This window comes from Dufourea novaeangliae, unplaced genomic scaffold (assembly GCF_001272555.1).
Source record: "Dufourea novaeangliae isolate 0120121106 unplaced genomic scaffold, ASM127255v1 scaffold13, whole genome shotgun sequence".
In the NCBI taxonomy this organism is placed as follows: Eukaryota; Metazoa; Arthropoda; class Insecta; order Hymenoptera; family Halictidae; genus Dufourea; species Dufourea novaeangliae.
Genome location: NW_015373884.1, coordinates 110,494 through 122,005, shown reverse-complemented (window position 1 = coordinate 122,005; position 11,512 = coordinate 110,494). Strand labels below are relative to the sequence as shown.

The window sequence follows — 11,512 nt, the reverse complement described above, 5'->3', positions numbered from 1 at the left end:
TCCATGCTTTCTAACTACCAATCATTTTATATAATATTGAGGAAGAAGGGGTGACACAAATGCTAGGAACACCACTGGTATTTAAGACAATTTTACCAAATTTCATTAAAATCGAAAGGTGGTCCATTAATTTCGGAACTGCATGTAAGAATATTTTTAACACTTAATGCAACGTGATGAAAGTGCAAAGAAATAACAAATAAAAAACGATTTTTTATTTGAAAAAGGGGCGAAGACCTCTTAATTACAGAAACGACATCACGAGACTAGGTTTCACAAATGTAGCTCGCCGTGCAGATCGTAGGCAATGACGATAAGCACCGAAACAGTGGAAAAGCGGCGCGGAAAACGCGGATCAATATCCTCGATTCCGAACGAACACAGCGCCGCTACCAGTGGCGACAAAGACGCATATGCGCGACTGTACCCAAAGTCTGTGAGTTACAACGGGATTTTCTCGAGGATCGTTTTGTCGTTCCTTCTTCCTATCGTTTGACAGCCTTCGGTAAGTTCTATTCTAAGACATCGAAATATCTAAGAGTCCATTTCGTGTCCTCTGATTTTGTAGAAATTGATACTTTCGGAAATCCTGCTCCGGGGTTCATACGAAACTATGTACAGTATGTCCAGTTTATGTGTACACCACGCTATTATTTATTTAGCTATTAAAAACACGAAAAAACTGTTTCATATAAAAGTTTGATTTTATGGGAGAAACTTGATATTATAATTGAATTTTTCTTTTTAATCATTATTTACAGAGATTTTGATAATAATGTGATTTTTTTAATGGAACTAAATATTCTTATTATTGTCACATTATTAAGTATTTCAAAATAGACTGAATATTTCGTATATTTGATATTTATATTTGCAGATTTTTATTGGATATTTTATAATTCTATTTGAATTTGTCAAAATCGATTACAAGAAACAATGAAATACCAATACTATATTCAAATATATCCTCGAATTCGTCTTGAAATGCTTAATAACATAACAATAATACAAATATGCAGTTGCAGTCAAAAAAATTACATTGTTATTAAAATCTCTGTAAATAACAATTAAAAAAGAAATGTAAATATTCTGTTAAGTTTTTATTCCATGAAATCAAACAACTTCCATATGAAACATTTGTACGTATTTTCAACGGTTAGAGAAATAATAGATGTATACAGTTAAATCGGACGACTGTCTATACACGAGATTGTTGAAACCTAAGTTTATTGTCAACGATAAATGATACATTATGCAGAGACTAAAATTTACATGAATGCCATTATCATTTTCAAAGTCGTTTACTTTCAGACCATTTTGTCAAATTATTTTGATATTGCGTAACATTGTTATTTGTTCCAAGAAATTAGGATTTTTCTAGTGCTAATAAATCCAATGAACGTTACGCAATAGAATTATATAGAATATTTGGTAATTACGTAACGTGTGAAATATTAATTATGTAAGAGGTATAATTTATCATAACGTATATTTACTTGTTGCATGAAACTGATTCACTTGCTCAACATGGGCAGTGTTCTGTTCCTTTCCTGGCATTCAAATTTTCAATAGTCAACCTCGTTTCACACGAACAATATTCTTGGAATTTACGAAAATCGTCGATTACAAAGGGATAATATAAAATGTACACTATGAATGTTTAAGATACACGTTCTTAAAATCATGTTCTGGACCCTGTTCCTCTCAACGGTTGTTGCTGTCCAAGCAACAGTCTATCTACCACCTACGATGAAGGTAAACAGTAACAACTTTTTTGACTTTACTGCGTAAACAGTAACGTGGAGTCGTGTGTAACACCCAATTAAGTAACTGGTTGTAAACGAAGTTCTTGATAAATACCCAAATGTATGAGATTCTATAATGCGAATTTGTTTAATACAACATAGATAACAGATAGTACATGAACTTAAATACATTATTTTTACTTGTAACTTAAAAGGACGTACTTATACTTCCAATAACCTAATACAAATTGTATAATGGATGCTTAATAAAATATTATAATGAATTTGAACTTTCATATCAACAAATTACATTTATTCAGTACAGTTAATACAATGTGATTGTGATTGTATTGCTAATTTTTTTTCAGCGCATAATGCACACTTGCATTTTACACACATGTGTTTTGTACACCGTAACGTGGTGTCGTATGTGACACAAATTTTAATATCTTCATAACCGTATACAGGGTGGTCCACGCAACTTGCACACCTTAAAATAACTTCTAAAGTATGCATTGTATAAAAACAGTTTCTATAGAAAAGTTGCATGGTGTGAATGGAAACATTATGTAGTGCATATAATTTTTTTGTAGGTGCAGGCGTTTCGGAGATTTCAAGGTCAATTTCGTTGTATTAAATGGAATGCTATATTTTGTATGCTAAAATATCGAGGAGTGTTGAAGTCTGTAAATGAAATTTAATACTTAACGAATATTTTCACTTCGTTTCTTAAAAAGGTACTGTGCGTAATATCAAATAGGAGATTCAATATCAGCGAAGATTTCCGTTTAGTAACTACATTTGGTAACATTAAAACATCCGGTTTCTCAAAGCGATTTACAAAATCCCTCAAATATCCATCAACATGGCTGATTTCGATCAAGATAAATTTCGGCATACATAGCTATAGCTCTTGTTGCATTTTTACGGCACTCAACATAAACTAAAAAAGTCAACAGCGTTGTCTCACGGCAATCTTTGCTGATATTGAATCTTCAACTGGATATTATGCACAGTACATTTTCAAGACGTTAATTATTTGATTTAGAGCTAACAAAGGTCAATACGTTTTTACTGAGAATTCAACATTCTTCGATACTTTGGCATAAAAACATAGCATTCCATTTGAAATAATGACGTTGACCTTGAAATCTCCGAAACGCCTCCACCTACAAAAAAATGATATGCACTAATACTGCATAATGTGTCGCTCTAAACCATGCAACTTTTATATGAACAATGTTTTCATACAATGCATACTTTAGAAGTAATTTTAAGTGTGTAAGTTGCGTAGACTACCCTGTATATTATTCCTGGGCATTTTTGAAATGATATTATTTGAAATATTATTTCAAATAATATGTTATTTCATTTCATAATTATTTCCATGCCTGTGATCATTTGATTATTTCAAATAACATGTTATTTTATTTTCTAATCGTTTGAAATAATTCTTAGAAATAACTGTAAAATTGTTCTTCGAAATTACATCACTTAATTAGGTCGGAGTTTGATTATTAACATTTTTCTGAAGTGTAATACCCGTTTCCATCTTCCACACCAGTAGAATGATTATTTTCTTTCGCGAGAATAATAGATGTTCCCAAGCAAAAATCTCTGACGGATGAACTTTTCAAAGAGCAGGTTTTGCTTAATGCAAATTGCTGTAAAGATTTCTTAAAATAAAATCTTATTATTGCATATGATATTCAGTATTATTTCTTTTGCCAAACGAACCGATTTTCATATAACAGTATTGAAAATAAAGTTCCGATATAAATTATTTCAAATAGTTATTTTTTATTTTAAATTCAAACAGAATTTGCCCAAGTCTGTTTAACACCAATCCTCCTTAGCGTCGCATAGTGATCCAGGATCAACATTAATTACCCAAAAAATATAGTAAATTACGCACTTCTCCACGCTTGATTAAACGTGCGACGTCGAATTAAATATTGGCAGTGTTCACCAATAACACCATGTTACTGTTTTAGGATTAAATTCCTATTCTGAGTATTTCTAACAAAAAACAATCCCCTGATCGATCGTTCGATCCTAGGAGGAACAACTGCTCACCGATAATTTTCTTCGTGAGCTGATTAACCAAATGGGAGACGATCTCGTGGACGTCGCTGACTCGTACATGGAGTATCAGGACAAACCGAAAGAAATTCCCATCGAGTTACCGGCCGAATTCGACGGCATGGACACGTTGAATCCTAATCCTAGCATTCGAGATCAAGAATATTTACGGCATAGTTCCTTGTGGAGTCATCAACGTAACAAAGAGCCGTATAATAGGCAGAAAATCAAGCCTGGAAGTATAAAGAATCTTAAGGACGAAAAAACTGAGAACGCTTTACCGGCATACTGTACACCACCGAATCCTTGTCCTGTTGGCTATACGAGTAAGTGTTACACGACTATACTTCCCCAATAACCTTGATAGTTGATGCAGTATATCCTCGATGATTGTCTAAAGGCTCCTCTTCACTGAATATTAAATATTTCATAAACTAATGGTTATATGCGACTGAAACAAATATCATTGGCTTCAGAATTCCAAGCTCTATTGATATGCTACACCTCATTAAAATGTCAGCATTACACCTGGAGACCTCTCCTTGTTAGTGCCGGGGCGCCTTCGAACACTCATCGAGGATTTACTATATATTACTGTTTCTCCCAAAAGTTTCCAAATTGAAGTTAAAGCAGCAACTTTTTTGGTATGACACTCACGCTTTTTACGACAATTATTGAAATTAGTTTCCTTTAGAGTGATATATTGTTCATGATAGTTATAGAAACCCTGGAAATAGCTCTGGTAATTCTTCTTCAAGATGGTGAAGAAAGTAGTCGTAGAAGCCTTGTGAGTGCCAAAACGATTTTGGTGTGCCGTTTCCCTGTCTTCGTTTAGAATTTTCGTATCCGGAGAATTAATTTAGTGTAGCTGAATTAGACGAATACGATAAATAATATAATCAAACTGTAGGATGACATTGAGACCAAAATGTTCTGTAAACTCATTACTCGTGAAGCCAAAAGTGTTGATTGTTGTCCTTTCCATCAACTTGAAGAAGAATTATTGGAGCTATTTCCAAAGTTTCTGTAATTATTGTGAACAGCGTATCTCTTTAAAAAGAAACTATTTAATATTTAATATTTCTGTTGGGTTTTTACTTTTAATTGTTAGCAGAGTTTTACTGGTAAATGAATCTTCACACGAACTATCGAAAATACATATATAACTATATTTAATATAATGGTAGTCTCCTTACAAGCTCACGCTGTATAAAGAATAATATAATTTTAACAGACTTTCTTTTCTATACTACTGCGCACGTTTTTACTGTGTTAGCGTTCTAACGGTTCTGCCGATTCTGCTCGGATGTTCGCAACAGCACACCTTCTATTTCACTTTTGTTTATTACAGTGTTTCGCGCCATATTTGAGATTACTAATTCTTACAATTTCAATGATACAAAGCGTCGTCATTTTAGGGAAAATTGTTGTTTCATTTTCAATTTGGAAATTTCTGGAACAGATTATGTCTTTATCAGAAGTAGAGGTACGAGTCGCCAACAAATGAAACCGTCGCAAAATGAAAATTAATTTTATGCAAAATTAGCTTAGACAGAAAATGTTAATCCTTATTCTACATTTACATATCACTACATTTTTAATTTTCAATGCACCGTATATGTTACGATAAACAATTTTCCTGAAAATTACAGAAGTAGTGCTTAGAAGCGTGCCATTGTTAGATAAAAAATGTAGAGGTAAACATATTTTTATAACGCTAAAGAAAGTTAGAAGTTGTGGTTCATTACATATTTATGAAAAAGCAATGGAAAATTATTAATGTGTTATCGTTTTTCAGTACAGATTCTTTATATTAAGTTTTCAATAAAAATTCCAATGCTATTTGAAACTTTCAAACATATTCTTTTTAAAACATTCTTTGACCCTGAATATTTGGAATAGAACAATCTTTGGGAATATAAAAAACAACGCTAGTTTGTTTTAAAAAAAGTCGTATTTCTTTATTTTGCGCGTTTTTCCACGTTTCGTCACACTCTGGAGTGTGGCGATTGTAGGATTTGTAACGAAAGAAAATAAAATTCTTCACCTACATTATTTTAATTTATGCAGAATACAAAAGGGTAAACAGTATAACCTGATAAGCAAGAGAAAGGTGTTCTTAAATCGAACTGGATTTCTGTAAATTTATCATGTGAGTTAGTTTACTATTTGTAAGAGAAAACACTAAGAAAAAGTCGACTACATTTCGGTGATCAGCAAAATAAGGCCTTCGAGAATTTGTGCCAATCTTTTTATTCAAAATTTAAATTGTAAAAACTTGGAGATATTTAGTATGGTTATTAATCTGTAATGTTTTTCATTGTAACAACGATATTTTAGTATGGTTATTAATCTGTAATGTTTTTCATTACTGCATCGTAGTTGAACAAAATTTTAAAAACACTTTTCAACATTATTTTACGTGTAAGAATAACCCCTGATAATCAGTTGTGTACAAGTTTTGAGCTAATTGCTAGCAATAAATGACAAAAGTTGTCTAAAAAACCATAGCTATCTGTTTCCGCGTTTGACTTCGGTTTTGCAGGCAACGCCAGCTGAACCGAGCTAAATTTTGTCCAATGCCTGTTATACAGTCATGGCTACAAGTTTGATGCAAAATTTGCTATAAACAACTTGCGCGCACATTGGCAGTAACATAGGCAGCAAATTGGCAGCAACATATGCAGCGAATTGGCTTGCGGAAACCTTGTTCCGGTTTTGTCCTCAATTTGATATAGGTCATGTTGCAAGACTTTCTGCCAATTTGCTTTGCCATTTCGTCAACTGGCGTTGCCTGCAAAACCGAAGTCAAATGCGGAAATAAATGGCTATGGTTTTTTAGACAACTTTTGGCATTTATTGATGGCGATTTGCTCGAAACTTATACAAAACTGGTTATTAGGGGGCAGATACTTAATACATTAAAACACAATGAATATTTAACAAAATTCTAATTAGGTGATAAACTGAAACGACGGAAACGTGCTATAACTGGAAAACAATTTGAAAAAACATAGTTAAGTATTACCTTAGGATCATTGCTGATTATAGCTTCATATTTCCTTCATATTATTTCCATAGTCTGTATCACAATGAAACATCTCGAATGTAGATTATACATTATCAATTATTTTCTCAATAATTTGTTGATATTTCTGTAAAATTATTGAAATACCAACATTGAGTCTAATAATTCGCACAGCCCTGTGTATTCTAAAGTACATTTTGTGTTCTGAACAATATTGAACCACAACTCCCCAGATAGTTCGTAACCCCTTGAAAATGGCTTAAAGGCGCCTTAGACCTAAAATAGCCGTAAAATGGGCATCTTCAAGGCGTCATGTGCTATCTGGGTTGCTTACTCTTGTTTTGTAATAATTATTCTGTTTTTAAATTTAACACGCAACGTTTGCTTTAAAACATTTTGGGAACATTCTAGCACAAGAATACCAAAAAGAATTTTCTTGGTAAACTAATTATTTTGCGTTTGCTCACTGCTACATGTTTAAATAAATCCGATTTGTACAGATGAAAATAACTGCATCGTAAATTTCGAGAACACAGCAGCATTCAGTCGGGACTATCAAAGTGCGCAAGATTGCATATGCGATTCTGAGCATATGTTGTATTGTCCTGTCGATTCAACGAATACCAACAGTCTGCCAAGCATGCATATACCAAGTTCCAACTTCGATCAAATCGTTGATCAAATTCAAGCTGTAAGACACGCACCGAATCAATTGTATATACATAATGAGTCAATGATTTTTGTCATTCGAAACATACCAATCTACTTGCGCTGTAGCAACAAAACCGCAAAAATCATTGAAACAATGTGTGTGGTTCTCCTTTGATTGGAAATCGATTTTGTTCTAGTACAGTATTCATTTCAGGAGGAAAATCCATTCTTCAGAGGCGAGAAGTTACCTATTGCAGCGAAAAAAGGTATAAATGTCGTGTACTAACACATGCGGCATATCTTACTTGCTAAGAGAGAAAATTTTGCGTATCTAAACCAAGAATATTAAATTGAAATATTTCAAGGTATATTAATCGCGATCTATCATGTGTGTAATCCATTAGGTAATTAGAACAATTTACAAAGACCAGATGCTAATTAAGATTATACAAATATTTTAATATGTACCATCATCGTGAATGCAAAGTGATAACTTAAAGCCCATATGTATGTATACGGTTCAGTTTGTATGTGTTTTTCTTCCGTACGGCAAGACAGCGACAATAGTTGCTGTGACATGTACTACTTTTCTTTGCATTAGTGAATAAGAAACACGCGAATTCTGTGAGCCGTGTGTAAATGTATTAGTCAAGAACATCTTATAAATATGTTATGTTTTTAAAAACAATGTAGTCTATTGTTGGTTAATTATTGAAATTACAAACATCTTAATCGGAGAAACGCTATTATTGTTTTGCAAAATAATTATTACTACGGAGATGACATTAAGTAATTTACAGTATAAAAAATTTGAGTCTGAAACAAATATGAATAATGCGCAACGCGTTTTACTTAACACATGTATCTTGTACTTAAATGGTAAGAAACTATATATTTCTTACAAATGCGCTGCATTTATTAATTGTACTTTTAATTTCATTTGGCGATACAATACCGACTACTGTTTTTATTATTTACAGTGTTCAGAAATATATACATATATATTTTGTAAAACAATGTCTCATATTTATTTTCATACACATAAAACATTTGTATATTATGTAAGAGAATTATCATATTACATTGTATACATTGGTTGTTGCGACCACAATAGATAAAAAAAAATTTGTACAATGTTTATATGAAATTATTATACTCGATATATTACACAAGATTAATTACAATTTGTTTGTTTTCCACAAACAAAAGATACTTTTATACACACTCTCTGATTGCCAATAAATAACGATATTTTAATAATAAATTATGTTGATGAGATGACTTAAATAAATGATCAGACTACCTAACACATACAGAACTTCAACTGCTTTTATAAAACTTTTGTGTATTCGTAAAAAAGTATTAAAAATTGATAATACTGTTACTGTTTCCTAAAACTTTTTAGTATTGGATATATATTATTCAATGCATCTTGTAGTTCACCTCGATTCTTTGCTCCTGAAACATTAAAAACATACATAAATGTCTTGCTACAATAGTGAGAAAACACAAAGCATGTACTTCACATAAAAATTACCTGTCAATACAATTTTCCCATTTACGAATATAAGTAACACTACTCTTGGTGATACCATTCTGTATATAAGACCAGGATAAAGTTCAGGTTCATAGCTAGAAAACTGACCATGTATATGATTTAAGTTTTCTAGTTTAATTGGAAATTTCAGATCACAAGTGGCAACTATATTTTGTATTTTAAAATTATAAAATTTTACCTATTGGAAAACCACCGAAACACAATGTAACATAAAGAAACAACAAAACATATTTATAATTTTCATTCTTAGAGTACAATGATCATAATATAATGCATGTATCTTACTGCAAATCCTAGTTTCTGAATTATTCGAGCAAATTTTCTTGTTGCTAAATAGGAATCTTCTTCACATCTTGCTCCAGTGCACACTAATTTCCCAGAATTAAAAATTAATGCTGTTGCCCTAGGATTACGAATTCTCATGATCAAGCCCGTAAATCTTGCTGGATTGTATTCAGAGTTTCTTGTTCTTGTATTAATGTACATGAGTGATAATTCCATACCTAAATTTACAGTGGAGACTACATTCCTAAGAAAGAAGTTTTTGATTGCAATAGTCATCGTTAATTTTTCTTGTAGCAGAAAATAAGTTTAACTATTATCTATATAATACAATATTGAAAATGAATGTCACAGTTCTATAATTATACAGTAACTATTTATCTCCATAAGGAAAATATAGTGTTTACTAAGTATAATTTTCTCACTTACTGCAAACAAGGTTCTATAACTTCTTTTGTACTATTAGCTGGTATCATCGGACTAATCATTGTCTGAGGATTCATATTTTGGGACGTGCTCGGCCGCGGAACATTCGTCTGCAATATAAATATTAGTATAAAGTAAAAAAATGTACACTTAACAATTCATCAACTTAACATATGTCATATATTACCGTTTGTGGTGGTGCCATCGAGCCTTCCTCGCCAGCATTTTTTGCTGGATTACCGAGTAACCTCTTTAATTCGTTGTTCTCTTGCATGACCGTAGTCATTGTATTTGTATCTATTTACTATCAAATAATTACAAAATTCTGCTAATCGCATGGAACCACGACCATTTCGAACAAACACCAACACCACCAACCAGACTGAAGTGCACCCAACCTGCACCCAACCTGCACCTTCCCATCACTTCCCATCATCTGCACGCCATCTGCAACCCAATGATGCCAGAATCGTGGTACTGTTTACCCCCACCACTCTCCCACTCCGACGTACCATTATCTCCCACTATGTCTACCGACGTCTCCCACAGTTACACAAACGTCTCTCACTGTTCAGACCCCAATACGGCGGTTTTACTTTTTATTTTTAATTATTTTGTAATTTCACTTTGTAACTTCTCAGTAAAATAGAAATTTGAAAAATATTCATTTGTAAGGCATTTAAAAAGAAGAAAATAAATGTGTTCCACTTCAATATTTAAATTTTTTATTATATTCATACATGTTATATAGTATAAACATAAATTATTTTTACAATTAGATGTTATCCTTACAACCCTATTCATCACTACCCTAAATATTCGTACAAAAATCTTTTAGATTTAACTGCAATAGTTTGGAAATTTCGACAGTAATGAATTTCTAAAAGCTGTTTCAGTGGTAGGGGATATTAAATTATATTAATTAATATAGACTCTGCACAAAGAAACTTTAGTGGGGTTCCGCCACATAAGTCTTCATTGTTGAGAAAATTAACAATAAATATTTTAGAGGGCAGGGTGAGACATAATTTCAAACATGGAAGACCGGTGTAGCCGAGTACTTATATATTATTTATTCATTATTGCAGTTATTATATATCTATTATGTGGGTCCGACATATTTTACCCATAAGTAAATGAAATATAATTAATTTTATAAATGTTATTTTACTTCAGAATAATTTCAACGGAACAGTAATAAATATAAATCATGTAAGAATTAAAAAAAAATAATTCATGTGAAGAAAAGCTCAACAGGGTAGGCGGAAGTAGACCTGCCGACTTCCGGATTGCAAGATACTCGTTTTTACCGACTCGACCACACCGACCTTGGCTTGAATATTTCAAATTATGTTTCATCCCACCACCAAAAAAATGTATTCTTAATTTTCTCAACAACGAAGGCTTATGTGGCGGAACCCCACTACAGTATGTTTATACATAGACTATATTAATTAATATAATTTAAAGTACCCTACCACTGAAACAGCTTGTAGAAATTCATTACTGTCGAAATTTCCGACAATAAAGAAATTTTCAAACTATTGCAGTTAAATCTAATAGATTTTTGTACGAATATTTAGGGTAATAATCAGTAGGGTTGTAAGGATAACATCTAATTGTATGAATAATTTCTGCATATATGACATAACCCCATGAGCAAACTAACGTCAGAATCATATACATCTGTCGTTGCATTCTGTATGTATATGCCGTCAGATTCACGGCATGAGACCAGTA

General features: G+C 32.3%; 2 protein-coding genes across 2 annotated transcripts; one reads left to right on the top strand and one right to left on the bottom strand.

Moving 5' to 3' along the window:
• The first annotated feature begins 440 nt into the window (after positions 1-440).
• On the top strand, positions 441-7,849 carry LOC107191937. Its single transcript, XM_015581126.1, has 5 exons — positions 441-505; positions 1,666-1,755; positions 3,805-4,153; positions 7,356-7,546; positions 7,721-7,849. The coding sequence occupies exons 2-5, from the start codon at positions 1,684-1,686 to the stop codon at positions 7,790-7,792; spliced, it is 684 nt and encodes a 227-aa protein (XP_015436612.1). The 5' UTR covers positions 441-505; positions 1,666-1,683; the 3' UTR covers positions 7,793-7,849.
• A 1,038-nt stretch (positions 7,850-8,887) lies between these two features.
• Positions 8,888-10,164, bottom strand: LOC107191197 (TATA-box-binding protein). Its single transcript, XM_015580211.1, has 5 exons — positions 9,960-10,164; positions 9,776-9,882; positions 9,350-9,593; positions 9,044-9,242; positions 8,888-8,964 (listed from the first exon to the last, which is right to left on the bottom strand). Exons 1-5 carry the CDS (start codon positions 10,056-10,058, stop codon positions 8,888-8,890), a joined length of 726 nt encoding a protein of 241 aa, XP_015435697.1. The 5' UTR covers positions 10,059-10,164.
• Between the last annotated feature and the right edge of the window lie 1,348 nt (positions 10,165-11,512).

Coding starts and splice junctions, on each gene's coding strand:
- LOC107191197 (XM_015580211.1), bottom strand. CDS start 10,058: ATGACTACGGTCATGCAAGAGAACAACGAATTAAAGAGGTTACTCGGT. Junction 9,883..9,959: donor CGATGGCACCACCACAAACG/GTAATATATGAC, acceptor TTTATATTGCAG/ACGAATGTTCCGCGGCCGAG. Junction 9,243..9,349: donor TTCAGAAACTAGGATTTGCA/GTAAGATACATG, acceptor GTTTTCCAATAG/GTAAAATTTTATAATTTTAA.
- LOC107191937 (XM_015581126.1), top strand. CDS start 1,684: ATGTTCTGGACCCTGTTCCTCTCAACGGTTGTTGCTGTCCAAGCAACA. Junction 4,154..7,355: donor TTGTCCTGTTGGCTATACGA/GTAAGTGTTACA, acceptor CGATTTGTACAG/ATGAAAATAACTGCATCGTA. Junction 7,547..7,720: donor TCGTTGATCAAATTCAAGCT/GTAAGACACGCA, acceptor TATTCATTTCAG/GAGGAAAATCCATTCTTCAG.